Genomic DNA, 27,582 nt, shown 5'->3' with positions numbered 1-27,582 from the left:
TTAAGCTACTAACTTTGTGACATAACTTCAGTATATATAGTACGGACCTTCGAGGCTTGGAAACTCGTCAAACTCTAAAATTAACTATATTAATGAAGACCGAACTACAGGAATCAAAGAAGAATCAGTGAAGCAATCTTATGCGATTTTCGTCCTTAAGGCTATCGCCATCTTAGTCAGGACGACGTTGCTAAATGTATTGGTACTGTCACTGCTGATACCTTCAGCAGCTATCCTAAAGAAACCATTCCATTTCTGGCGAGTATAATACAATGGATGGCTGCGTAACTTTCTCGCCCCTAGTGGCATGAGCTGGCTTAGAGAGAGAGAGAGAGAGAGAGAAAACGATGCCGTGATGCATAAACTGACTTTCTGGTTTTGTTTATGCCGACGAGGGCAGTGATAATATTGGACAACCACATATAAAGCGCGGTTATATATGAATACGATAATGGATTTTAATTAAGAAGAAACAGGTCCTATTTAGAACGTCCTTGCCTCTATTGTTTCTTCTGAGACCTTATTAAACGAATGTAGAAAGTGATTGTTATTTCACTGCTACTGCTATTTCATTCAGCGCCAACCAACTACGAACCAACGCTGCCGACGTACCTTTAATTGGTCAGTTCATTAAATTTTAGTAAACGACGAAAAAAAAAAACACACGTACGTACAACAACCTTAAAAGAAGCTTTAACAACTTTCTTCCAACTATTCCTTCATAACCAGGTTATTTACTAATGGTGCTCGAAACTAAAAATTTAGGATTTTCTTAAGAGTTAGCACTCACTATATTGCCCAACAACCTTTACACAAACGGATGTGTATACAGTACGGTCATGGGGCGTGTGTACACCCACTACCACGTGTGCACACTTTTGTTTTCTAATCAAAGGAGCTAAAATTTTGTGAGATATCTCTCAAAATGGCCAGAGTGCTATTATTCCAGGTGAGCAACCCCCCTGTCACAACGATTTTATATATTATAGACAACTTATAGCATTGCTGAAACGAGTGGAATAAGTGGCAATAGCAAACTAAAATCCATCGTCCAGCTTGGGCTTCATTGAAACCGTCAATATTACGGAATAAGCAGAAATAAGTTTAGCAAAATGTAATAACTTAGATTGCAACACGGTAACTGCTATTGATAATCATTCAGCTTCACTAACCACGCACGCCTAACAATGAGACGCCATCTCTTAGTGAGGCTACCTCGACAATGGTCAAATGCAATGTTTCTTACAACGACCAAAAGGTTCGAAATATGACAAAAGGACCAAGAAGTAAGTAGGACAACTATCAGATCTGAATAAAAGAGTTCTTCATACTCAGATTTGTTTTAAATATTCTATATAGAGTTAATAATAGCGCGAATCGAATTATGCAACGTTAGGGGGGCTTTCAGGGCATCTGTTAACCTATACTTTTTGTATTACCAACTTCGTTAAGATTTCATTTCAGTGAAAAATCTCCTATACTATACTATTAATAATTCTAGCTTATACGGTGTGCACCGATTTCTCTTACCATGATTATTTCTGATCACGTAAATTTAAAAGAACAGAGTGATAATTCGAACTGTACAGTTTGACGTGGCGTCTGAAGTTTCCTAAAAAAAAAATGATGTGCCCATTACGCTTGTTGCAAACACGAAAAACCATACCCTTAAACAGCAGAAAGGGTGGGGCACTGAATGGAAATAGCTGATTTTGTAAAAAATTAATACAATGACATATAATAAACAACAAATACAGTTGTCCTCTTTCGTGTTGCTACAGCCCGATAATGTGTGTCGTGCTGGTGCTTACTTAAAATTACCGTAGTGATCTTTGCCAGCTCGAAAATTGTCTTACAACTGGATACAAACTTTTCAGAAGTCGAATAATTCTGTTGAATATAGCAGAAGCGTGAAATTATTATGCATAAACCTTAAAAGTTCACTCAACTTTTTTGAGTATTAACCTAATAAGTTAGATAGTGGGAAATACTGTAGCTGATTTATGGCCGATGATTCATATGAATGTGGCACGTACCTGTTGTCGAGAACGTTCAGCCCTACGTGCACAGTCTCCTGTCGACCTCGGACTTTCCAACTCATTTGAATTGCTCCGCTTTCCAAGACTTCAATTGTAACCTGGAAATGGGCAGGCATTGCGTCTGATATCATGAACGTTTATCATCGATATAAGCAGCGAAATTACGCAATGAAACACCCATACCGTTGTCAAAAAGTATATCATTAAAACGCAGAGTTTGAGGATTGATCATGGCAGTTCTCTTTTTTTGGAAGAAGCACATTTCATGTTGTGAAATACTGTAACTTCTTTGGAAAACTATAATTTAACTTGTCTTAGTCGCTTTGCATCGCTCTGAAATAAAATCTGGGTTATAAATTTGGTATTATACCTCTTGACCTCCGGCCCATCGCTGTTGGAGAAGCCGTCCTCCACCTTGGCACGTCCTGGAATATCATTCAGGCAGCATATCAGTAAAGTCTGTCAAGAGACATCGTGGCAAAGTCAACTCCAAGGTAGAACAGTGTCAAACTACAGACAGCTTCGCTATCTCTGATCTACTATTCCTACTATAAATAAGTTCAAGATGAAAATAATTAAAAAAAAACTGTTGTCCTTATCGTACACTTAGCCGTTGATGGTCAACGATCTCTTAGTACGAATATTATTTTTGGTGTCCTGGAATACCTGAAGGCGAGAGTTGTTCGAGTCCTTTGAAAAATAGTCATAGATGCGTTGAGCGTAAGTGCACCATGGCCATCGAGGAATACCTCGGAGGGGGCGGCCTGAACCACCATCCATACTGTGCAAATGAAACCCAGAAGTTCTGGAAGAATGGTCGCCAGTCGATTTCTAATCAGGTACATATCTGTGATAACAAACAAGAAAAATATGCTTCTTGATTAGGTCATCTTTGTTTGAAGTTTGAAATGTTTATCGTATAATTACTGCCTATGTTACCATTGTTTAATAAAGCAATGAACCCGATAACCCGATACAGAGTAAGCAATAAAATATATAATTATATTTTTTTGGCAGCAAATATACTTAAGATAGCACAGTGTTACTGTCAGTAGACATGCAGGTAAGCAGAACATGGATCTCGATAGAACCTTACTGTTTTATTATTTTAAAGAGCTACCCGTCAGCTATTACAGAAATATTTATTTTATATACAGCAAGGTGTTTCTCTTAAAAATAATCAAATGGCAAGATATATGCACAAGCGTAACAGCTCATCTACACTTTAGTGCTTTGATAAGTTTACGTGTTTCCATGAAGAATGTTTCCCTTGGCTCAAAACATAAGAAACTGCATTTACTTCAACACGTATAAGGGTTCTTATTTACATAACTACATTATTATAGTCAGCATGCAGAGAAGGAAGCTTGGTCCAGCACCGCCATTGGGGATATCGAGCCAAAAATAATTGAAGTAAAGAGCACCTTTGCAGGTTTATTTGGAGCTCTCTTCGCTTCCCCACTTTTCGTATAGAGTCACGGCACCATATCGAAGTGTAGGACTCCCGTAACTTTAAAATGAATCTTGAAATCAAGTTTACAGCGGTGTGAAGCTGCACAGAACTTCTGTTCCGTTTCGTATCGCAGTCTCATAGTTAACTCTGATTTGTTTCGGCGTCTGGTAATCTTGGTATTCTAACATTTTCTCGCTTTTGTGATATTCTGTAGAGAAAAAAACTTTAGTATAGCAATTTATGACTGGCCATGCGTCACCAACACCCACAGAAATTCGTGAAGATGTTGCATGCACTCTTCCGCTCCGATGCTCAACGATCGGATTGAACAGGCGAAAATCAGCTAGCAGCAATACTCCCACGGTAAAGTGAAGTCGTCCTCATTTATCCTTTCACTCCTTGCACACACAGAGTCAAATACAGTCAAGCATCCTTTTTTTTTCAAAATGTTCTAACCGCTCTCGTCAGCTTGAAGCTCGCGTTCTTGAACATTGTTGCTACGGCCTACTAGCCGAACGGGTCGACGTTTCGCCCAGAGAATGACTAAGCTGACCACAACGCGCAATACCTACCCATTCGGTAGCAATATAGAAAACTATTCAGGCTAGAATAATTGTTGGTGATTCCGTTTGACGGCTCACCTAATAGTCACCTAATTCCTAATAGTCATCAGACGATATTAGGTCTACACGTCCGTTGAACCAATTTCAAGAGTGAAAAAATTGTGTGCGCGCGCTTTTCGAATACTCGAAGACCCGAGAACGAACTGTGTCTGTCTACGCTTGGTTTCTCACCTAAATCGTCACATTTTCTCATGTTTATTGCGTAAACACGGCGTTAGAATTAAGTTTTTATCCAAACTTCTCTTTTTCGTAACATTATAACTTACATAAATGCGATGAAAATGAATATTGGTCAATTGATAATTGCCATTAAAACAGCTAGCTGGAAAACGTTTCCTCTGAGGACGACCGCTTCGCAGATTTGTGAACGGATATGTACATATAAGGTACAAAAGAAAGGCGCAACCCTAAATATACGTTTTATGCGGTTACCAACGAATATTTTATTAATTAGTCTTTGACTGCATATTGCACACTAAAGCGGTAGAACTTTTCGGTATTCTATCGTTACGCTGAGCTCGGTCAAAATCCGTTTTTTTCATTTGGATAACCTGAGTCAAGTACAAGTTAATCTACGAGAAACCGCCAGACGAGTCGATGCACAGAAAAGTGTGTAAGCCGTTGATTCACTGGACAAAGTTTTATAGCTCCGGAAGGTAACGATAATAAGTAACTCCCAATTCTTCCAGCGTTTAAGCACTTGATACTTAGACCCAGCTTCCTTATCGTACTAGATAACAAGAATTCGTGTCGTACAATACTAGAGTCAAAGAAGCGAGATAAAAACCCAGATTATACCTTATAGAAACCCTTATATGCTCACTGCTTTTCGCACGACACCCGATACGCTCCAAGGATCTCCGAACTTCAGTCCGACAGGAAATGATTTGCTTAGGTGAAAAGACAAGCCTCAGACAAGCAATATTTTAGATGGCCACTAAAGTACAGCGTCAGCATAGGTCCTTTGAACAGCAAGGAGAGATACACATACATGAACTACTATTTACAAATACGCCCTACAGTCAGTATTACCAAAACAGAAATGCTTTGGCAGATTGGAAGATGAAGATGTTTAGCGCAAGTATGTGTCACAGTTCAGACTACGGATAAGTTTCGGGGAACTTGCTTGAAGCTGATGGTTTTAGCTCGGCTTCGACTGAGGCTATAGCAGGGCTGCTGACATGAAGTATTTAACAAGTTGCATGTTTACAACCAGACATCCATGTTAACGATACTTTGCAAACGTCTTTATAGCGAAGAATTCGTGTAGAGATTACAGATTGACTTGTGATCCTTCGGAAGTCCGGCGACAGCAAAAAGCTTGTTGAGTGAGCACTTGACTTAAGCCACAGGCTTGAATGAAGCGGAGGGAGACGATACAAACTCGTACCCGACAAAGGTGGGTGAAGAGAAATTCTAGGAATATCATAAAAATGCTAACGGACATATATGGACAGTGCATGCGAATGGTACACCTGATCCTATACCATCGCAATTGTTGACGCATAGAAAACTTACATTTTCTTTGAAACGCCGTTCAATCACTTATCCATTGAATTTAGTCCTCGAATTTATGACTTATGATTTTTTATATCTCAGTAAAAGTATTTGCTGTACCTTTAATTCGGTAAAGAAAGATTCATCGTGCACACTCAAATTAAAAAATAATATGTTTTTCCTTTACCTTTTTCTTTTTTGAATAAATTTGTGCCTGTGTGCATCAACTAATATGTACATGCCCCCTAAGCAATCTGTATACAAACAAAACGTGCCTTAGCATCGATATGGGGCAATGGCCCAGACTTCTGATTTCGGATAGAACTAGGGTCTGGTAGATTAGCAAGTGTGCTCTGTCTGCCTCTTTGACTCAATGGATGAACAATCGTTTCTGTTCGGGAATTACCGAGCTGACGCAAAATTCCTTTAGCATGACCATACAAGAAAACAGGCAGAACAGGCCGATCATCTCGCACAACGCGAACCTACGAAGGCATCTGATTAGGGATCTGTTCCGAGAATGTGGATCCAACTGGCTTAGACTGAAAAGCTCATGTGGACGGTACAACCCTGTAGAAGTTCCCGATTTGCATCCTCCGTACGCTTAATACTGCGCTTCATAGAGCTTCATCAGCTCATGCAGACGATGGTATTAGGTAACAGAACACAATTGAAATGGCATGCACAAAATACAATGCTAGGTCTACAATAACTACTATTAAAATTATTGGTTTCAACTCAAGTGTTGCAGGCACACAGCTGCACGTCCTGGGATAGTGCGGTTCGGCAGTACGTCTACGCAGTTGTGAATTTCTGAAGAAGGGAGAACTCTGTATATTTAAAACCTAATTTACGTTCGTCGAGTACATCCTTCGCTCTGATTGCTCCTTAAATAAATAAATTAGAAATATATTTCGACCTTTATGATGTTCAGAGGTTATTTTAAACCAGAGGGAATAGTCTTTGTTTCGATAAGTTGCGATCATGCACATTATATATCATATACTCAGTCCTCTAATACTTCAAAAAAGCCCATTATAGACTAAAGGGCTGTGGTATCAGCCAGTCCTTGGACAGAGATGTCATTTTTTTTTTTTTTAATCAAAACATGCTACGAAAAAATGGCAAAGTGAACTTCGTGGTGGCCAATATGCTGCCGACCAGTCTACGTCGATTCGGTCAACTCATGCCGGGGCTCAGGATGATCCTGCCACAATGCCTAGTTATAGTTTTTGGTCGTTGTTATTTCGTGTCGACATGGCCCGCTCGCTTTTCTACTTCCTCTCCTGACCTAAAGTGCCGCCATTTCTAGTAATTATGGTCCTTTCGTCTATGCTTGCCCTATCACGCCATTTTCTTTCGGTTTAGTGGTCCCTGCATTTCAACTAGCCATCGAACGAGAGTCTGAGAAGATCAAATAGACAGGAACTGCCAAAAGCTCAACGGCCGGCCAAAGTGAATAAAAAGCAATCTTTGCTTTCGTCAGTTTACAAGCACGAGCACTTCTGCAAGTGCCGTCAGGCAGTGTGCAGTTCCACGAGCGGCGTCGTCGCCACTGGCTTCCCTGAGCCGCTCCTTTCATCATTCAGCCACGACTTGTACCTTTATTTTGGGCTTCTGGCCTCCGTAACCGCCGTCACGACCAGACCCAGCAAAGGCACGAGTGGCAGCAACAACAACGTATGGTTCTCTGTTCGCTGGCTTTTGTCGCTGCTGTATTTGTCTGTGCGTCTGCTGGTTCTATTGTTGCTAACACAACTAAGCAGACTCCCCTTGCAGTTTTCGTCTATTCTGAGTCAGCGTGTGCGCACGGCTATATATGCAGCACGTTGCGTGTGTGCATGTCTGTGCGCAGATGTACACCATTCGTTGCTGCTTATTCTATTCTAGGTTCTTTGCAGACAACACGCAAGACAGACACACGTCTGCTTGTGCTCTCTTTGCTTGTTCTCGCTCTCTTCAGTCTCAGCTCCTCCTGCGCATGAGCCTGTTTGCCCCTCATTCTTCCAAATCGATTGATCAACGTATGGCTTCGATATTCGGACTGCCTCACACTTGTTTCTCTGTCGTATCTGGCTAAATGATCTCTACTCCTGCTTGAATTCTTCATTGGTCTGCTTATTCGACTTTCTACAATAGGACTTGAATGTTCTCGCATCATGTGGATCCTCGCAGCGATCCGCATCGATTCCCGGACTCCGCTCCTTGGGGTGTTCTGTAAGTTCCAACTGCTCGATACCCAAGCCGTTTGCTCTTTCGGTCATCCAAGCTACCTTCTACAGACTCTGGTTGAGACTAGGAGTAGGTTACTTATCAAGCAGCCATTGTGTACCTCGCTTATTTTTCCTTCCCGAGCAGCAGCTTCAATAATCTCATATTTTGTGGCCGCTGCTGCTCTCGCTTCTGCCAACCGCCGATGACGTGTACGTGTGTGTGTAGTCACAGTTCGTATAGCTCATCGGCATGTTTCTCTCTTCTTTCTGCCGTTCTTTGTCCTTCTGCGCCCTTGTTCTTTTGGCTTAACCAGGCGAATACGGCAACTTTTTCATACTGTGTTCTGCCTGAGCAAGCCTGCGACTCGTGCGTAACGGCGGCCTCAGTCAGATGGACGGCAGTTTGTGCATCAACGCTTACATCCTTCGTTGTACGCGTCCGGCGTCAAGACGGCCGCAACATTCTTTTAGTATAGGCATCGTTATTATGACACTGCTAGCTTGAGCCAGCAACATTGTTTGCTCCGAATGGCCGAAGGTGACACTGTTTTTGTGTCTGTAAAGGTGAGATTTCGGTTTTCTCATTGTGTCTTGCACTGGGTGTCTTCGCACTTTTCCTACCGATATGTGGAACAAAGGCCTACATCCCAACATATTGAAACTTCTTATCTTTGTATAGATATTCAAAAACATGGACGTACGTTTGTGAATGGTGGACAAGCAGAGAAACTGACATACATATATTGTTGCTTCCTTCTGTGCATTTGCCACACTTAGTCGCTTGTATCGTCTGCTCGCGTGGTACCCACATGTACCCAGATTTTAGTTGGAGGAAATTCATTTAAATTTCTCCAGCATCGGGCAATTGTCGTATTGTCTGCGATTGTTCGAGTCGCAGAATGCGGATTTTTTTCGCTGCCCATCATGTTTGCGTTGCTCGTACGCTCCTGCTAGCTAATCATCGGCCGATATGGTCATTAAGCAATTGCTGATGATAGAATTATTAGGGTATATTCTCTGTAGCCTTTTGATGTGAATGATACGGTGCTTAACCTAGTAAAAACGAGGCTATCTCAAATAATAGTCAATTTTTTGAGAGTGCTACTACGATGGCCTAATTTCTCACACGGCAAGCGTAAAGATTCGATCTCAGATGAAAAAAAAAAAAATTTGACAAGGAGAGAAAAAAAGTGGAATAGAAAAGCGTATCACTTCAATATTTACGCTCACTATTACTGGTAATATTAAACGATTTCGACATGGAGGCATATGTGATCGGACATATATAAATTGGCTATGGCACATATACGAATGTTTGTAAGTGCAACACCATATTTCAGTCCGGAAATTTCCGCAGGAAAACACATATGGCTTCGTGTTATTGCCAAAAAAAATGAGCGATTATTTACGTGATTCAACATGGCGACGTCACAGACGTTCACCAAACACAAGCGGGCTCATTTAGACCCAAGAAATCAGCGCGTGTCGGCTAATGTCGTAGCCACTATGACATTTAGCCGACATTTTATGACATTTAGAAAATCTGTGCGTTTTATCCACACATCGAAAATGGGGACTCTTCTTTCAGTAAATGAATCAATTAAGCCACTTCTTTAGGATCTATGATTGCGGTATGAACTAGTACGTATAATTATATTCTTTTTATATTTGGCTGATCCCCTAATCGTCGCTTGTGGTGCTCGTAAAGCAAGAGGAATCCGACTGCCTTTTGCATTCCGTGTCACTAGGGCACTGTAACATACATTTGTTTAAACTTGTAGTATGCTATACATTTGAATAATCGGTGACTTTCATGCTTCAAACCTCCCACCGGTTATATGGATCAGAAAAAAAAAAAAAAAAAAAAACGTTAGTTAGAGCGCTTCAGAAATCATACTTCGTGATTCATATGGCTAAAGTATAACTTCTTTGTCGTTGGTCTAATGTGAAGCTATAACCTTGATCCTACTTCAGTTTCGTTCCTATCGAAGAATATAGGAGGCCGTACAACAGAATTGAACGCGGTCCTTGCAGTCCGACCTATTAGAATAGGTTCATATGTGATTATAATGTGCCAGTTCTATGCATAGATCTCTAGCGGTAGAATTTCGAATCTACCTTGTAGACGCACCAGCCGGCCGTTAGATCCACCGTATTCGATTCCATGTGTGGTAATGACAAATGACTTTACTTAAACTATTAACATTCTCAAGGTACATATCGTCGCTCCGGTGCGTGCTGCTATTGTTCGTTGAAATGCTATTATCAGCAGGTTGCAGGCAAGCAGATCGTAGCAAAAGCCCACTTCTTGTACTTTTTATCGAAATATCGCACATAGAAGGTGTCGCTGCTTCTTTACCCCGTCAGTGGCGTCTTTAACACGCAACCGGACTGTCCACAATGTCATCGGCGCGGTTCAGCCTATCGTACCTTATAGTTCCCACCGTTATGCTCGGACTGTGTGTGATGTCTATTATATATATGTAGCAGCTGGGATGTACTAAATAAGCTACAGATATACTTTTACAACTTTGCCCTCGATTGACCTAAGCAGATTAGTTCTAGCTGTGCGACTAGGGATTGTTGTTAAGAAAAAAAAAATTTAAAAAAAAAAACTCTTTTGTTGAGATTTTCATTTTTACTTCTAGTGTTTTGTTGTGGGCACCGCTATTTTGTCATCCGCTTTCGTTACTTTTACTTTTTGTGGGTTAAGTGCTCCTACTCAAAGTAGGTATAGATAGGATCGACAGTTGATGCTAATATCATTGCTATTTATAATTTTTCGTCTTAGATGCGTCCGGCTGTTCGCCTTACGCATGACTTGGATCAGTGTATTTCGCTAGCAACGGTAACATTGCAGAAGCAGGGTATTGCATCTTGTGTTTCACCGTTTAGAATAACCCTAATTGTAGACTGCAGCGGTGTGATAAAGCGAGCCTGCAGGCTGACCGCACTTGGTCCTTTCCGCAACGAACTGCCGTCGTCTGAGCAGCTATCGATGTCTTCCTTCGAAATGTATCTGAAAATATTTCCATTAGGACCGCTCCGTTGAGTGAAGAACCGGTCTGTTTTGCGCTGCGCTTCTTAAAGATTTTCTATTTGTTGACTTTTTAAGGCCGTGGGCTGTATTTTCAGGTATTGCCCATTGCGGCAGGACGTAGTCGATTCTATAAATGATTAGCGAAATTTGTGCGTGCGTATGCCCTGACGAAGTCTATCTGACGAAAGTATCCGCGCCCCTAAGAATGCTCCTTTACATATCAAGTTAATATTTGCTTTATATTCTAGTTAACCTGCCGTAGCAGCTTCATCATTTGAAAAATGAGAATTCGTGTGCATGAGGTGTTAGTGTGTGTGTACACATAAGAAGTACAATAAAGAAAATCAGTCACATACTTCCATGATCCCAACGAGCAGTTTGCTTTAGTATTGAAAACATAGGTTGCCGAATGCAGTGTGTGGGGACTATTTTTCTATGAACGAAGTTTTCGGTTTGACGTTTAGTCGCTTTAGAGAAATACTATACCGCTGACTGATTTTGTATATCGTTTAATGCGTACTAATGCGGCTATATACCGATCAATATGACAACAGTCCTAACGAGTACCAGTACAACGGATTACTGTAGGCGATATCTAGAGCCGTCGGTGTACTACTTGAAAGGACTAATTATTTTTCGTTTTATTGGACGGCCCTTTTTTTGCTGGATAACGGTGAGAAGATAAGACCCGTTACCCTTTATTACGTTTAGCGTATTCGAACTTCAACACTCATAGCACTTAATTGGTAGATTTCGAAGGCACTGAAGAGCTCCGCCTTGTGCTAGTCCAGCTTAAAAGGAGAAGCAGGTCTTTCAATGTTCACTCTTATTATATGCCCGCTATAGATAAAGAAACAAATTTTTTTCAAATACTACTTTATCCCTGATCATAATAGACATTTTTGTAGCATTCTTCGTTGAGATATATAACACGTTTTAGACTGGCATATTACCGAACGAGAGGACAGCTTGCTATGTGTTTTAGCTAGGTAATTATGTTATATATTATATTATTATTATTATTAAAAATTGAATCTTATGAAATATATAAAGAATACGAAAGAATATTTGAAAGAACGTACTATAGCCTACCAGTTAAATTCAGTTAAAGACGATTTTGTATATAGAGTATAGAGCAACTGTGCTCGCAATAATGACGACGCATCGGACATTAAAGTGTCATAAATCTTATTTGTTATGTTTCCTGTCATCTCAAGAACTCAGCCCGCTGTTTTTCTTTAGATACAGTTTAAACCGCACCAAAATTTACAAATGTCACATAATTTCTGCCAGAATAACTAAAAATATAAAAACAAAAGAACTAACCATAACGGGTTTAGGGCAGTTGCAAAACCCAAAAATGGGAAGCCTACCAATTTAGAATTACGTTATTAGAGGCTTAAATGGAACCGTTATTGGCTGTTTTTCAGATAGAGAGGCTGATCAGGCTCGTGCGGGAAGCACATAGCTATAACTACTTTATAGAAATTCCAGCCTTTAGGCAGCAAGCGGTTTCCCTTTCTTTTTTTTTTTTTTTTTTTTTTTTTCTATCACATGGGTCATGTGGATAACTTCGTCATTGAATCGTTCCTCATGATTATGCTTGCGTTCATGCAAACGATGAACGGCTTCGGAATTGCTAGTATTTTATGAATCTCGCACAAAACCTCCAGTAGGCCCAGCTAGTTTTTTAATTCAATTCTTGAACACGTTGGAGCAGCGATCAGTTTTCTTAGAAGTCATTCTTGTTGTAGAGGAACCACGCAAATTCCTCTAGCCGAGGAACGTTCGCACTAGACAACAATCGATGCTGACCCCTGGCACCCCCAGCAACTTCCACGATGCTACGAATACGATATTCCCGATACGGTGCGCAAGAAACGAAGCTTCGATATGAAAAGCTCGCCCGCGTCGATCGCCCTGAAAGCGAAAGACCAAATGAGAGAATAGACTGTTGTTGCTATAGCCGTCGCCGCTTGACTAGTGCCGCCTTCCGTCGTTGAGTAAATATAAACGACGACATGTTAAATTATCCTTTTCCATCGTCAGGACACAAACAGTTATCACGTCAGAAACAACCCCACCAACGATTTTGCAGATAATAGTTGGCAATCTCCGATGCCGGTTGCGGAAACTAAATATTTCTGCTGCGGCATATAGTGAGATTAGAAGGACATAGACGAAATATTTTGTGTAAACGCTGAGTAATGGCAAACGATATGATCCAAGACAAGATTCTCTTGTCAGTGAGATTTTCATTAAGTTAGGTATTAACTAATTAATGAAAATAGGTATTATTTTCATTGAGCTAACAACGCATTGATATCCTAATGAAGCATACTAGCTACAATATAATAGGTTGTGGGCTTACTGTTACTTACAAGCTTCGTTTGTCCATTAATAAAATTGTTATTACGCTGTTTATCCGGTATCTTTCAAACAGGTCAGTTAATTAAGTTTGTTAGAGACATTCATGTATAGTTCTCGCTCGAAAACTCACAGCAAACAACATTTATCCTGAATGAAATTTCATTGTCTTTCTACATTTATTCCAGTAAATATTTCCTAAATGCACACAAATCGTGGTTCGTCATCGTTTGAGCTAGTATAGGAGTATAAGTTTATGCAAGTTAACTGCTAGCGCACCTCGCCTCGCTCTGTAAATAGGGGACTGTGAGCTGATTTTAGGCGCTCACAGTGGAGCTAGTAGCGCTACTTTAGCCAGCCAATATCTCTTCAGCTGTCCTTTAGCTAGAAATAAACTAGAAGTCGCGATATGCCTTTCTTATTCATAGCGAAGTGCTGGAAGCCATGTCTGCATTCGGTCTAGTTAGGCACCACATCTATCACCGCTTGTTTGCTAACAAAGGCCAGGACATCGAACCACCTGTCAGTCCGAGGACATTATTATTCAGGTCGTGATCAGGAACGAATATGTTTCAGACATTCCTTAGCGGCTCCACAAAGTAGTGCTTTGTCCTTTTCGCATCGCCAAGTTGATCATCTTGAAAAGCTTAGTAAAGGAAGTGTGGTCGACATTCTCTGATGTTTAACATTGGACGCGAAGTAGTTCTTGCTAGAGTTTCGAGTCAACTAACCGCAGGTCGGGCAGCTGATGCTAGGATTCTGTTCCGTCCGTCATATCGATGAAGTCCGAAACACGGGTCAGCGCCGACGAAAAATTTCGAGAGAACCCCGAGAGCCGAACGGGCTCAGGTGAATGGGGAGAGCACGCGGCGCCAAGATCCCACATCTAGTACATACACGGCACCATAACGACGTGACTAACAACACTAGTAACGTTTATATATAATACCACTACTGACGTTATTGAAGTGCACATAATAGAGATAATTACCTTTTTCTGTATACCAAATAATAACATTTGGGTAACACTCGTTACGAAGTTCCTTAAACAAGCTATACTGATAAACAACTCTAATGGGTAAAGTCGCCTACATTAAGAATGGCCGGCATAGATTAAAAAATTTGCTTCACTCGACGATATAACTGTTTGGTTTGCAATACACTGTAGGTAATTATAATAGCTCTGTTACTCTATTTTAGCTTATTTAGATGACAATGTTTTTATCTATAGGATGTTAACAATCAATTTTTATAACACTGCCATTATGAAGCTTGAAAAATTATCCCCAAGTAAGACGTTGTGGCTGATAAAAGAAACCGATCCTGGTTCGCGTTTCTTCAGCTTATCAATTGAGCTTTACGTGTCACAATTGACTGTCTTGCATTCAATTCTCCTTTTGGCAAATTATCCGATCATTGGTACAATTTTGGTATTGCTGTTTGAAGGTTTGGCCCGGCCTGTCGTTGCTGGCCGTTCGTTTTTTCGTGGTGGAAACTGATTCGATACCGGTTGTTCTACCTCAGAGTGAAGCCCTTACATCTTACTAGAAATTACATTGCTAAGAATGATCATAATGATTTTGTCACATCACGGATTCATAATATAATGTCAATAGACTTACAGGACTAACAACCTGCCATATATATATTTTGAAGCTGCATACAATTGAGACTACTTCAGAGTTGATTTACAATCAGCTGTCAGTCAAATCAGTTGAGGTTTCGAGGAAAATCACATGATGGCTGACGCTATATTTCGTTCTTTTTCCTGTCCCAGCGGTTACAAACACAGCTTTAGCATGGGACCATTGATCTCAGTAGCAGTCTTTGTATAAGGCTCTAGTTCTACTAGTGGATTTGCCAGTTATATCAGCGTACATGTTTTGTCGTCGCGTAGCGTTAGTTCATACCGGCACAATCATCCACTATGTTCAATCAAATTCTCTTTGACAACAAAGCCACAAGTAATAGTAGTTCCAATGGCAGTAACCAACATTCGCCAACGGGTGCTCTGCGGCATTTGTTGGCGTTTTCTGACATCCTTCTTAAAGCTTCTGTACAGTTGCGTTCCGCATCTAAGCGCGACGATGAGATGGAGGTGCGGATGCAAGCAGGTGGCGCTTTCTTGGCGCGTGATAGGAGCTGCATAAAAACGGACGAGTATTGAAAAAGGGGCGCAACCGGCAGCGGCAGTAGCTGCCAATGGGATGACAGATACAAATCAAAGGCCCCAACGGAAATTTCTGCTATTTTACGCGCCCACGTTACGACACGCGAAATGCGACATCATTTCTACATTGCATAGTACCTCTGGTGCGATGCGGGGAACGCACACGAGGAGCTTCGTTGCAATTTGCTGCATCGAACTGTGCTTGTTTATATAAATACGTATATGTGTGTGTGTGTGTATATTGAATTACGAAGCCCGTTATTTTTTTTTTACCTGTCAATGCATTAACAAGGAGGAGGTGGAGGTCGTAATGGGGTAATCCGAATTTCTATTGTGGAGTTAGTTCGTTTCATTATCGCGTGCATGCCTTCCGAACCAAAATGGCAATAGCTCTGAATTACTATAGTAGTAGTATTATTATAATCTAGCTCTTGAGAGTGAAATAACTTTAGATGGCGGGAAATTTGACAAAGATATTCGTACCGAAGATGTAACTCACTTAGCGGCCGCTTGTTCAGATTATAGATCTTGATCAGCAAGTTATTAGATTGGAAAAGGAACGCTGGGAAACTGATGATTCATGACGCTCAAACCTCACTGACGTGCTTCACTAATGCTGAGCTCAAATTGATATCGTAATATCTGTATTCAGATTGATACAAGAGGAATTCTTAGTGATGCGTTTTAATCCAATAAGTTGCAGAAGCACTACAACTTGGATGTAGGGCTCATAGAGCTGAACTTAAATGAAATATATACGCTTGATGCTACGAATGAAACACGCTTCTCCATCTAGTTCTTAGAAGGGCATGTTAATGAAATGGCTGTCAGGATCTTTTCCTCCGAGTCTGACCCGGCCAAAGGACGTCGCTGAGAAGTCAGTAGATAGATGTGCATAGATCGATAAACACCAACACATGTGTATTCAATTTGTATAAGTTTTCAATTTGTATATTAGATAAATGATGGCAACTCGATTCGTATAAAACCAGGATTAACCAATACAAACAATATGACATAGGGGATTTAAGCTAGAATTAAAAAAAATGAGGGCAGGTTCCTAAAGCAATAAAGGTTACTGAAATATATTTCCTCAAGGAAGCATAACTAAAAAAATGCATTTACAAATATGGCATTGCTGTGATACAGCACGTCTGCGCATCTAGATCGTAGAAACCTATCTAGAATTTTTAGCACTCGTAAGACATAGAGCGGATCATTTAAAAGAGGTTAGAACGATTGTTTAATGAAATACTGGTTATATTGTGCATAATCAGCAGCCATATTTTACTTTCATGACCATGGCATTTCTATACCAAGACCCACCTTCCATTTGCCCGCATTTTTTTTACAAAGAAGAGCTCAAATATGTCCCCAAAAACTCATCGTTCCTGATCGCGTTACGCGCGATAAAGTTGTTAATAACGAGTGCTTCTTATGCTTTTCTTGTGATGACTTCCATATTTTATATAATTGCAGAATTTGTTATTCTATCATTAGCCACTTGTGCCAAATGTTTGTGTTAAGGGATAAGACACCGTGTGCGAAGCCCCATTTCGCTGCAACTAGGGACAGGGAACTCCGATACGACTAACACCCTAATAGCCTTTATTACTTATGCAAGGTTTCGAAGCTTACGCAACAGCATAATTGCTGGTCTAGGCAATAAGCATCACAAGTGAGCAATCGCCCAAGCACTCTGCTGGACGGCACTATTTGATGAATGTTTACATACTGATATACTCTTAACACAGTGGATCCTATCTTGTTGGTACCGCCTGGAGAAAAGGGCAACCTAACTGCGCGTCATCTTAACAAGGAATAGTGAAGAAAAACGATTGTTGTTTATAACAATTGTTTTTCTTTAGATTCTTTTCTTTGTTCTTAAAACTTTCCGGTTTACTGACTAAGAGGCTGAGCATTTACTTAAAAAACATACACGCCATTCCAGCGGAATCGTTATGGGTTTCGGAAAGTATGCTTGACAGAAACGGCGCGCAAGATCCTCATGGTCGAAGTCAAGAGAGCACTGGTCACGCCGCGTAATCTGCAACACACGATGTTTATTGATTTTGCGATGGCCTTCGTCTCGCGCCTAAGGACAACATTATGCTCACGCTAGCCGAGGTTCCCATGGATGTGCTCAACCTTTTCGCTGAGATTCTGCAGGAAAACAGAAGTATGATCGACGACGCCTCTCGCAAAAATCGCCAGCCTAAGCCAGGGATACCACCAGGATAACCTAAGCCTACATCTATTCTCTGTCCTGTTGAAGGGCCTTCCTAATCAAATAGTCATCTTATATGAAGACAACTCAATGATGTACAAGGGCAAATAGGTTCCAAGTGCAACAAACTCCAGCCCGGCTCCACGCGGCAATCGCAAAGTTGGAAGTGACCATAAACCCGACGAAAACGGATGCAATGAAATTTTTTCCTAAACTTCATCTTTTCTAGAGGCAGGACAATGAACCGTTAACCTCGCCAGGTTGCCGTGCGTTCTCCTCAAACGGTGCACCACACATCACAGAAGGATGCAGAAGGACAGTGTCGACCGCATGGGCGATCAAATCGCTCATTCCTCACAACCGCTCTAGGATTGTTCAGTAATACGATAGCCCTGATCGTAACGTGTGGTGTACGCGTCGTTTGTAAAAATTTTACCCTTAAGAACTTCGAACCAGTAAATCCCGTCAAAGTTCTTTTCGTCAAGAAAACACTGGGACTACACAAGACGACCCGAAATTGCTTCGAGCAACCTTTAAACGACTCGCTGCTGTTGTCCAAGGGCCTACATCCTCGTTTTAGGCTTCTAATAATCGAAGCCTCCAAAAGCAACAACCTTCGCCCTAATTTCGCGAGCGATGAAGCAAATACTTTCAATTCGTTGCGCAGACTCAATGAGACTCATGTACTTCATACGAAAAATGTTTTATATATCCAGTTTGATTTTGGATTGTGGTGTGACTACCAGCAAACATAAATGAGGTCAGTGTGTATATTCCATCATCGAATTTGCGTGCGGATCAGATGGTCGTCAGCGTAAACGGGTCACTCAGAAGCAAAGTTTTTATATAATTCATAAGTATTAACACCTGTCTAATTAGCAGATTAATTGGACACGCAACCTTACAAAGAGTTAGCGATTAATGATTCAATTATATTCGAAGTAAAGAGCCAAGTACAGTCTGTTCACGTAACACGGACGCACTACTATGCAAACTCATAAACATTTTTTAACATGCCCGTAGTCGTCACCGTTGTCGTTTCCAGAACTTCAAAAAGATATTGATCTTGTACGAAACATTTGTTCAACCCAGCGTATGTGACGTACGTTTTGTCCTACCTGCGTCTTGTCTTTCCTATTCTACCATTGCACTTGTATAACGCCAGTTAGCATTGGCTCTTTGTCGTCGTTATTTTTTCTGGCGGATCATTGAACCGAGACCAAAATCAGTGACGTCGGGAATTTCGTCGTGTTAGCTAAGCGGCACGACGCGGCAATGAGATCGAGCAAAACAAGGCAGACAGCTAGCGCACGTAACATTGAATCGGAAGTAGCGGCAGCAGCAATGGGTAGCCGCGCACTAGTTTCAGTCGGTCACTGAAATCAACCGGTCGCGGAACGGAGTCAGTCGGTAGACGACGCCTCCTGAATGACTGATTGCAGATCCCCCAGCCCACGACGGCTGGCAGGCTCGTTCGTTGGCTTACTTCTAGAATGGTTTCGCTGGATGGCTGCATATTGACGGTAAGCGCATTAAGAGCGACTGCTTCACCAGCAAATGATGATATCGTTGATTTGCACGGTAACACGCGGTCAGCAATAGTTGGCTGACCGGCGAGAAAGCAGTCGCAGTTCGCGGACACAGATCATTGCCAGAAGCTGAGACGGATCCGGAGTAAGATTAATTTATATAACAATTTCGATTATGATGATAGCTATGACAAAAGCGTGGCAGTGTAAAAGTGAAGAATCTAAGAAATCAAGCATTACCAGTAGAGGATCAGGAATGGAAGCAATGAGTAATGTCACTTCTACTATATAAATCAGCCTCCATCGAGTGCAAATCAGCTGGGTTCGCTGATTGCGCTTGGCTCCTCGATCAGTTGGGTGAAGACGCCAAACGGTCTATTCTATTATCGAAACCGATAAGCGGATAGGATAACCGAATGGTAAAATTATATACGTACCGCCATATGCCATATTTGTATTCAGAAACTGAAATACAGGTGCGTTCAAGGTAAAGGCTATCCGATCGCACATTTGTCTATTCGTGGGCGTTGATATCAGGTGCAACAAGAATGAAACATTTTTTTCTGTTTTTTCAGTGTATACTAATAGTAGCATAGCTGCCAACTAGATGAAACGATAAATTTAGAAAACCTAAATAGACAATTCAGACGTCCAGTCAGAGAGTTCTGGCGGAATAACAGCATGGACTCCGCAGCAACCGCTGTTACTGACCCTTTCCATATGCTACAATACAGCAACGACATACTTCGAAGGGGTTCATGCGCAGTTATTGATCCGCGAACTTACTCTCTCAAAACTTAAACTCTCGTGCAGGCACACATGGCCACGTTCCAACAAAGCAAACGAACGACCACCACACGCTTATCACGGCGAAGGACCAGAAGGCACTCATTAAAAGTGACCCCCTTTATCACAGGCAGAGCAAACGTACAATCGTATCAAGGCTCGCCCGACCGGCAGGAAGAAGGTGCTTCTTCGATCTCTGCTGCAGTGGCCGTAGAATTTACACTTGAGGTCGTTAACCACGCGAAGTAGCCGGCCGTTAATTCCAATGATGATCTGGCAGAAAATCTGGTGGTCCTTCTGAAAAGCTCATTTATGCAAATAACAAACAACGACGACCACAGCGAACACGATGATGACAGGGGCTGTCAACGAACGAAGACGTATGCAGACCAGCAGGCCGAACGGGCGAACAAGAATGCTATTTATTTACTACGAGAACTTACTACCACTAAGCTTCCATTATACCTATCGGACACCGTGCGACCGCAAAAGAATAAATGAAAAAGTTCCGGATATGGCATAGTCGAAGTGAACATGCCATCATACGAAGGATGGCACATCGGGCAGAGGTAGATAACGAAAGGACGAGGGACAAGAGAAGGAGAAACAGGAAAATCGAAACGAACGCCACGAAAACACACAGTTGCTGCTGGCGAAGAAGACCGCTACTCAACACGGGCAGAACGTAACAACAAAGCATAGCGCCAGTGGGAAGACTGGAAGAGCATCGACAAGGGCACGTCGGCGCACGGCGCGGACTGTGCAGAAAGAAGGTTACTTCGTCGTCCCTCACAAAGCTAGCTCGATGTCAACGACTTTCTGGACAGAGGCCGCTCGTCCCCATGCTAAAATGCATGAAACTTATCCCAATAACACAGACACGGTTACGGCGGCCATCAGCCGGCCGGTATAGCCGCCGCCGCCGCCGCCGCTGTATACCATGAAGCGAAATGAACATACAAAAAGGAAGGTGTTATACAGTTGGTTTAATTCGGGAACTGGTTTGGTTGTGTGTATGCTGGTATCGATGCTGAAGACACTGAAAAAAGTAGCGACAATAACAGTATAACGCTAAATCGAGCGAACAATCACAGCTGCTAGCGACGTGATGCGTACGCTTGTTTTCCCTCCTTCTTTGCAATAATGGTACAGGTGAAGATGGTGCCCGACGCAGTCATATAGTTGTAATCCGCGTGAACGGAACCCAGCAACTAAATCACAGTAATAACCATCGCAGCAGAGAGATTTAAGTATTTCGGCAAGTTCCGAGATCATGTTGAACTCTTCTTCACTAGCGTGACGTTCTTAACAATCATCTCACGAGCGCAAATCAACCGCTCGCCAGTGGTGGGGCCAGGAGAGAACCAACAACGGAACACTGTCACCGAAACGGAACACGACCATAACTACTAAAATAGTCGCGTTAGCTCTGCTGTGTACAAACACACAGACACAAACCGGATCATAAAATGCGAACAAGAATCGACACCCTCCTGTAATCAGGAGCGGTTCGTCTTAACTAGCCTGTATATTTTTGCGCCTACCGCAGCCCCTTCGTGGTGGTTGACCGCTTCGACAGCAAAAACGAGGCTTACCAATTGGAAAGTTAGCTTGGTGGTAACACAAATGTTGGCCATGGGAAAACTTCCGTAGGGTTGCGCGTCTCACCGCAATATTCATCGCCTACGGGACAACTGCTACGGTGCAATCAATATACAAGACAAGAATGACGATGGACAACAACACCAACAACCTGGTAAATAGTTCGAATAATAAATGCATCATAAATTATAATGGAAAAAAAATAGTGGCTTCATTTAAAATGCATAGAATACGTGTGGAAGTGTGATACGCAAGTTGTGCTCATTACACAAATCGGCATGGGAACGTTTTTCGCGCACCCGAGGAGCTCCATTGACCGATAGTTTTTACATTAAGATGAAATAACGTTTTCCGCTTCGAAATTGGAATTAATCTGGCTTTTTAAGATCGCCGTGCCACATTTGCAAAATGGGTCCTGGCAAACTTTACTGGACCATTCCGTATTGTACGCACTAATAAAATTCACATTTAATAGCGGTATCTTGCGATTTAGGCCATTTTGCCTAATCTATCGAAGACAAATTGCCTTTCATAATTCGTGAGGCATCGCACGCCACTTATATTGTTCAGGAGAATTTTGTGTCCTTCATATTCTATGAATTTTTTGACCCATCTCGCTTGCCGATTCAAATGATTAGAAAGGAAGATAATAATCATCACTTGGCAATTACTAAAGTGACGGCTGACGTCGGCGTCCATACGAGTGAATGACTCAACCGTGCGATGGGGCCTGGATGAGTAAAATCAAGGTTAGCCGATGCACAAAACAATGTATGCGATTATCCTGTATGATATCACAGAGAGCGCTGTTTGTTGATACGTGTTGAATATCGCCCGACGCGTCGTACCTGTCTGTACGTATTGGCTACTCTGAAGAATAAACATGACGAAAATATAAAAAAAGCTTTGCTCAGCCATAGTCTGTTCCGATCAGACAAAACCACCGTCCCAATAAGACAGAGTATATGTTCCATAGAAATCATAGCGTTAACGATTAATTTGAGAGCGATGCTCGTTAGTTACCAAGCTAATGGTAATCGTGTGAGCGAGGGAAGCTGTTTGTCCTGCTGCCTTCTTTTTGTTAAGTGTTGGAGGGCCGTTATTAATGCTTCAGTTGAGGGGCAGCCGGCAGAACACGTTCTCGACTAACTGACACCATTAGAAATGTGCAGAAACAAAGTAAACAAAACGTAACGGATGCCGGAATGTTATTACACCGTAGCAGATTGCTATCGTCACCATCATCGCTAACGGTAGCGCAAGTTAACGTTTTAGATGATTCCGCTGAACAAATATGAGCAGTCATATACCAATGATTCTGATAGAGTCACCAGCTCCACCCTGTCGAGACTCATTAATCCGTTAAGAATAACCCAATCGAATACTTCTGGCGGGAAGCTACAATAGACGAGTGACTGAAGTAAGGAAAAGTCGCCATTTGTTGTTTAACTCATACGATTTTGTTACTCTGTTACGCCAACGCTGTGATGCTCACCATAGGAGTTCCTGTATCAACTAATACGGTCTTTAGTACTATACCTTTGACCTAGCCAGCATCGAATAACTCTATATTTATAAGCACAAACTTCATAGCAAGGTTAGAAACGCAACGTTCGCAGGAAATTTTTCCGGTTACATCAATCAAGAGAAATTCCTACAACTCTCTGGATTGCACCAGGCTGTATACATGTGCCAACAGAAGATTCTAACAATTACCACTGAGGAAAATTTCAACTCGACTCCTTTCATAAAAAAAAATTGCACATATAAAGAGAATCGTATCTGTGATTGCGATGTTCGGCATGTGCGCATGACTTCCTGGTGTTTGCTAATGACATTCAGGTTAGCGAAGTGCGTGCATGCATGCATGCATGCATGCATGCATGATGTAAGTTCATCCAATACAATGCCATCGGACTGTATCTGTTACAGCCAAAGTATGGAAATGCGACCTGCCGGTCGCTAGTAACAAGTGTCTATCCCGTTAAAGACGAGTATAAGGATGACGTCGCCGCGATCAGTGCCACTATCGAGACATTTCTTTGCCACGATGCTGTCACGCTATTACGCTATGTATCCACCGGTTGTCGCTTGTTAGCGTTATCACCCTCCAAACTGAATTAAACCTAATTAAGATTGAGGTTAAATCAAATTAGAAATTTACTTTGTTTTTGTTGTTACCTGCTCTGCTTTCTCCCTGCCATCTCAAAGAAGCCGTCAGCGAATTCGCTTACGGCAACCGATGATGCCCTGCTGCCCTTACCGGTAAGCCTTCGTAAGATAGCTTCGTTCGCGCAGTCCAACGACCGTTTCGATACTGCAGCTATAACATCGCCAAATAGAACCCTGGTGCGCGTCTAAGTGGCCGTCATAGCTACAACCGATAGAAGCCCCTCAGTAAAAGCAATAACAGAATGTATGTGATGGCCGAAGATGAACGCACAAATGGCCGAGGGCTAGATGGCTTCCCGTTAGATATGCAGAACTGTCATGAACTACGCCTCCGAAGCGTTAGAACGAAAAAAGAAGGGGCAGATACCCACGAGCTGACTCATACAATGTGCATGCGCTAAAGAAGGCACATAAACGGTAAATTATAGAAAATATATGAGAATCAACAGCGCGCAATACCTAGAACTTTCGTATCAAAATTCAACTTAAATATTAAAGAAACCAGAAAACTATTTTGTAGGCCGGTACTTTCTCAGTGGGTAAGAAGTGTCAGGCCGCCCTTAGGACCACCTCATAATTTCCGAAGGTGTTTTTTGTGTATCATAGTGCATCTTTAATTCGTTAATAATAACTTGATTAATAAAATATCGTAGTTTGTAAATATCTTCGTAAGAACGAATTTCTCGACGAAGACGAATGTTCTCTTCAATGGTTATGTACCCGATAGTAAACACCAGATAAGATCGCGTTGTGATTATAGCAATATATGTTTTTTTCAAAGGCTGACGCCTAAATCGCAGCGAGTTCGCGCTAAAAAAGTGGTTGGCAAAGAACGTCCTTTTACTTTTCTCAGTAAAAGAATTGACTATGTTAGATAGTTGTTTTACAATTCAGTTTGCCGTAAAGCGGTTTTGCGAAAATTTCTCGTAGATCAGACGATTCTATACGTGTATATGCGTATGTGTGACGGCCGTGTAGTGACAGAACTTTAGAAAAAAAAAAATAGCCTTAGTACTTTCTAGTGATGAAAGTCTCTAAGCATAGTCGTTCATATGACTATTTGACCACAGTTTGAAAGAACAAGCTAAGTTTTCTGCTCATATATTGCACGCTTACGTTTGAATAAAACATATGAGATGCATTCAAAGTTCAGTCCAAATAGTTACATTCGAATGGAAAGGAACGGGGTTCGTTTCTAGTGCGAACAAATCATGAGTCTGATCTGCAATATCCGAATTCCTTTACCTCTGAGTTAGCTGTGGGTTACCTGTAAAGAGAGCGGTCAATCGTTCAGCACTAAGCGGAGTAATTTCTGCTTGTACATTTGGCCGTCCGCCCACTGCTCTGACGTGTTGCGTGATACGGGACATTTGCGTCATTCTAGACAAATTGTCATGTTGAGGACTGCCAATAGCATACTTTGAATAAAAGTATCAGCTCAAACATATGTTAGTTACTAACTTTTGGCTGGCTTTAGTGTGGGTCGTCGTTCTTGCAAAATTAGCAGTCATTAGCAACGGTCCAACAATGAAACTTCACTCTTTTTATTAAAAACAATACATAGAAATTAGTTTATGGACCATGAAACGATGCAAAACTAAAAAAATCATTGAACATTGCTTAGATGCATAATTCGATAGGTATACATACGTTGAAAAAATGTGCTTTAGAAGTATTTCAAATTCTTATAGATTATAACTGTTTGACAATTTTTGCTGACAGAGAAACGCCGCACAATATCGATACGAACTGGAATTGGTTAGAAAGCGGATGCAACGCAATGGAAAGTAATTATAACCGATAAGAAGTAAGATGCGAGGATCCTTTCTCTTCAAGGATATGTAAAGTTTGAATGAGTCAGCTTTGAGTATCTGTCTCGTATAAGTCGAATGACTCGGTCTAATTTACGATAGAACTTTTTCGATCGGACTAAAATAACGCTGCCATGTACAATTTTCTGTTGTGGCCGATATCGACTACCTTTTCTCCATTATACATTGTGAAACCAGGGAAATTTAAAATACGTTCGTTTACATTCAGTTATTCACACTCACTTCGTTTAGTAAGCTTCATAGGTTCGATAAATTACATATATATGTATTGTATATTAGAGCGACGAGCACCTTTGCTCTGAAACGTTGGTACAGGCATAGCGCGTCTGTCTATCTGTGTGCATCTGTCGTGACTCTTCGTCGTTGTTCGCGTCGTGCCTTCTGTGAGAAAATGATGGGGCCTCTTGGGGCAGCTACGAACAAGCATGTCGATCGCACCTCCTACTAGGTACCAAAGCCACCACATAGAAGAAATGAATCGCTCACCTGTCGCTGGGGGCATCGCAGGCTTTCTCAGCAGCCTGTGCGCGTCGCGTCCAATGGCACAGCGTCCCTCGCCACTTGAACTCACAGCCACCCTATTCGAATCCTTAAAGCGTTTCAGTCATTGTAACTATTATCGTAGAGGGTAGTACATCCGGCACAAGAGTCTTACATCTAGTTCCTTTAAGGTTTATATCCTCAAAAGCACGACACAGTTCTCTTTAATTTTCTTCCTCGGTATCTGTAAAGATATTAATCACATAATTTGAACAAACATAAAAAATATTTCAAAGAACTTCAGCGTACACGGAAAGGCAGGACCGATCGTCGTACAAAAACCTATATGAATTCCATCCGTCGAGGCGAACGCTTGATATCCACAACGGTATATTAGTAACGGTCAACGAATGAAACGTTCAACTTGAGTAGAACTTTTTTTCTTCAAAGAGGACAACTTTAGAACGACGATAAATCAATTATGTCTGATCACCTCTATTATTCGTCACATTTGTATCACACCGATGCTACGCGTTTTATTAACGTGTTGCTGTTTCTATTGGTTCACGACTTTGTCACCGAGCGACCATCATCCCCCTTCTCTCACACATGCACACATCCATTCACTTTTCTGCTTTGTCCTCTATGTTATCTTCGTTACATTTGGCAACCGTTTTCGAGTTGAGAGTAACAGGACTAGCCCTATATCCAGCCTTCAAGATCCCACTGTAAACAGAAAGCTCTCCGTTGCGAACAGTTATATAGATGGCAGACTTGGTAAGAGGGGGAGAAGGTGGAAACCACTCTCACTAACACTCGTCCATTTTTCCTCCGAATCAGGTACTGTCCAGAACTCCAAGCAAGATGCGCAGCAGGAATATTACGCAATATAAAATAAAGAAAAATTCAAATTTTCGTTGTACGATTTCGAAGAGATCTGCCTTCTTCACAGGCTACCTGAAGACATCGCTATGGCTTCTTGCCGGCCACCAGCGTTACACCAGCCACAGAACAGCAGCGGCCACAACGTGAGCTGAACCGACCGAATGAAGCGCATAGACCATAACAGGTTGAAATGTGGAGAGGGCTCACGCAGCGCCATCTGCTGACGAGCTACGGAACCATGGCAGCGGAGTTCAAGCAAAGTCCAGTCAGAGCGTAGTGGATGCATAGAAACTACTGGCGCTCAACGGCTCCGGAACGAGCAAATCCGAAGGGCGCTCAAAGCGTACTATTATGTTTGAAATGGCGACCACTACGCATAGATTTAACGTAATGCTAAAGGAACATAAAACAATTGAATTGAATTTCAAGTGATCTGCGTTAGCTGACGCTTCTGTTCTGTGCTAAAGTTTACGACAACAAAGCTATCAGTCACTACTTTTCGCTAGTATAATGCCCGATGATGCCGTGTCATGCGTCAGGGTGACTCCCGTCTTCTTTGGGCCACGGTCCACTATTTGTTGATAGAGGAATACCAGCAATTGATTAGTAATGAATTCTATGAAGAAGTTCCTCTCTTGATCTTGGTAAAATCTCTTGAATGCAAGAT

The 27,582-nt window shown here is 41.7% G+C and overlaps 1 protein-coding gene across 1 annotated transcript in view; it reads right to left on the bottom strand.

Moving 5' to 3' along the window:
• LOC111264033 (protein crumbs) overlaps positions 1 to 27,269 on the bottom strand; it is a 42,970-nt gene extending 15,701 nt beyond the window's left edge. The window contains exons 1-4 of the mRNA XM_022839612.2: positions 26,037 to 27,269; positions 2,706 to 2,886; positions 2,410 to 2,464; positions 2,037 to 2,137 (exon numbers count right to left, since the gene is read on the bottom strand). Of these exons, the coding sequence (XP_022695347.2) occupies positions 2,037 to 2,137; positions 2,410 to 2,464; positions 2,706 to 2,886; positions 26,037 to 26,052 (353 nt within the window). The 5' untranslated portion in view covers positions 26,053 to 27,269. The remainder of the gene's footprint in view (positions 1 to 2,036; positions 2,138 to 2,409; positions 2,465 to 2,705; positions 2,887 to 26,036) is intronic.
• Positions 27,270 to 27,582: the final 313 nt, after the last annotated feature.

The sequence above is a fragment of the Varroa jacobsoni genome, unplaced genomic scaffold (assembly GCF_002532875.2).
Source record: "Varroa jacobsoni isolate VJ856 unplaced genomic scaffold, vjacob_1.0 scaffold_814, whole genome shotgun sequence".
NCBI lineage: Eukaryota > Metazoa > Arthropoda > Arachnida > Mesostigmata > Varroidae > Varroa > Varroa jacobsoni.
The sequence above is the reverse complement of the archived record's forward strand: the minus strand, read 5'-3'. Positions and strand labels throughout refer to the sequence as shown.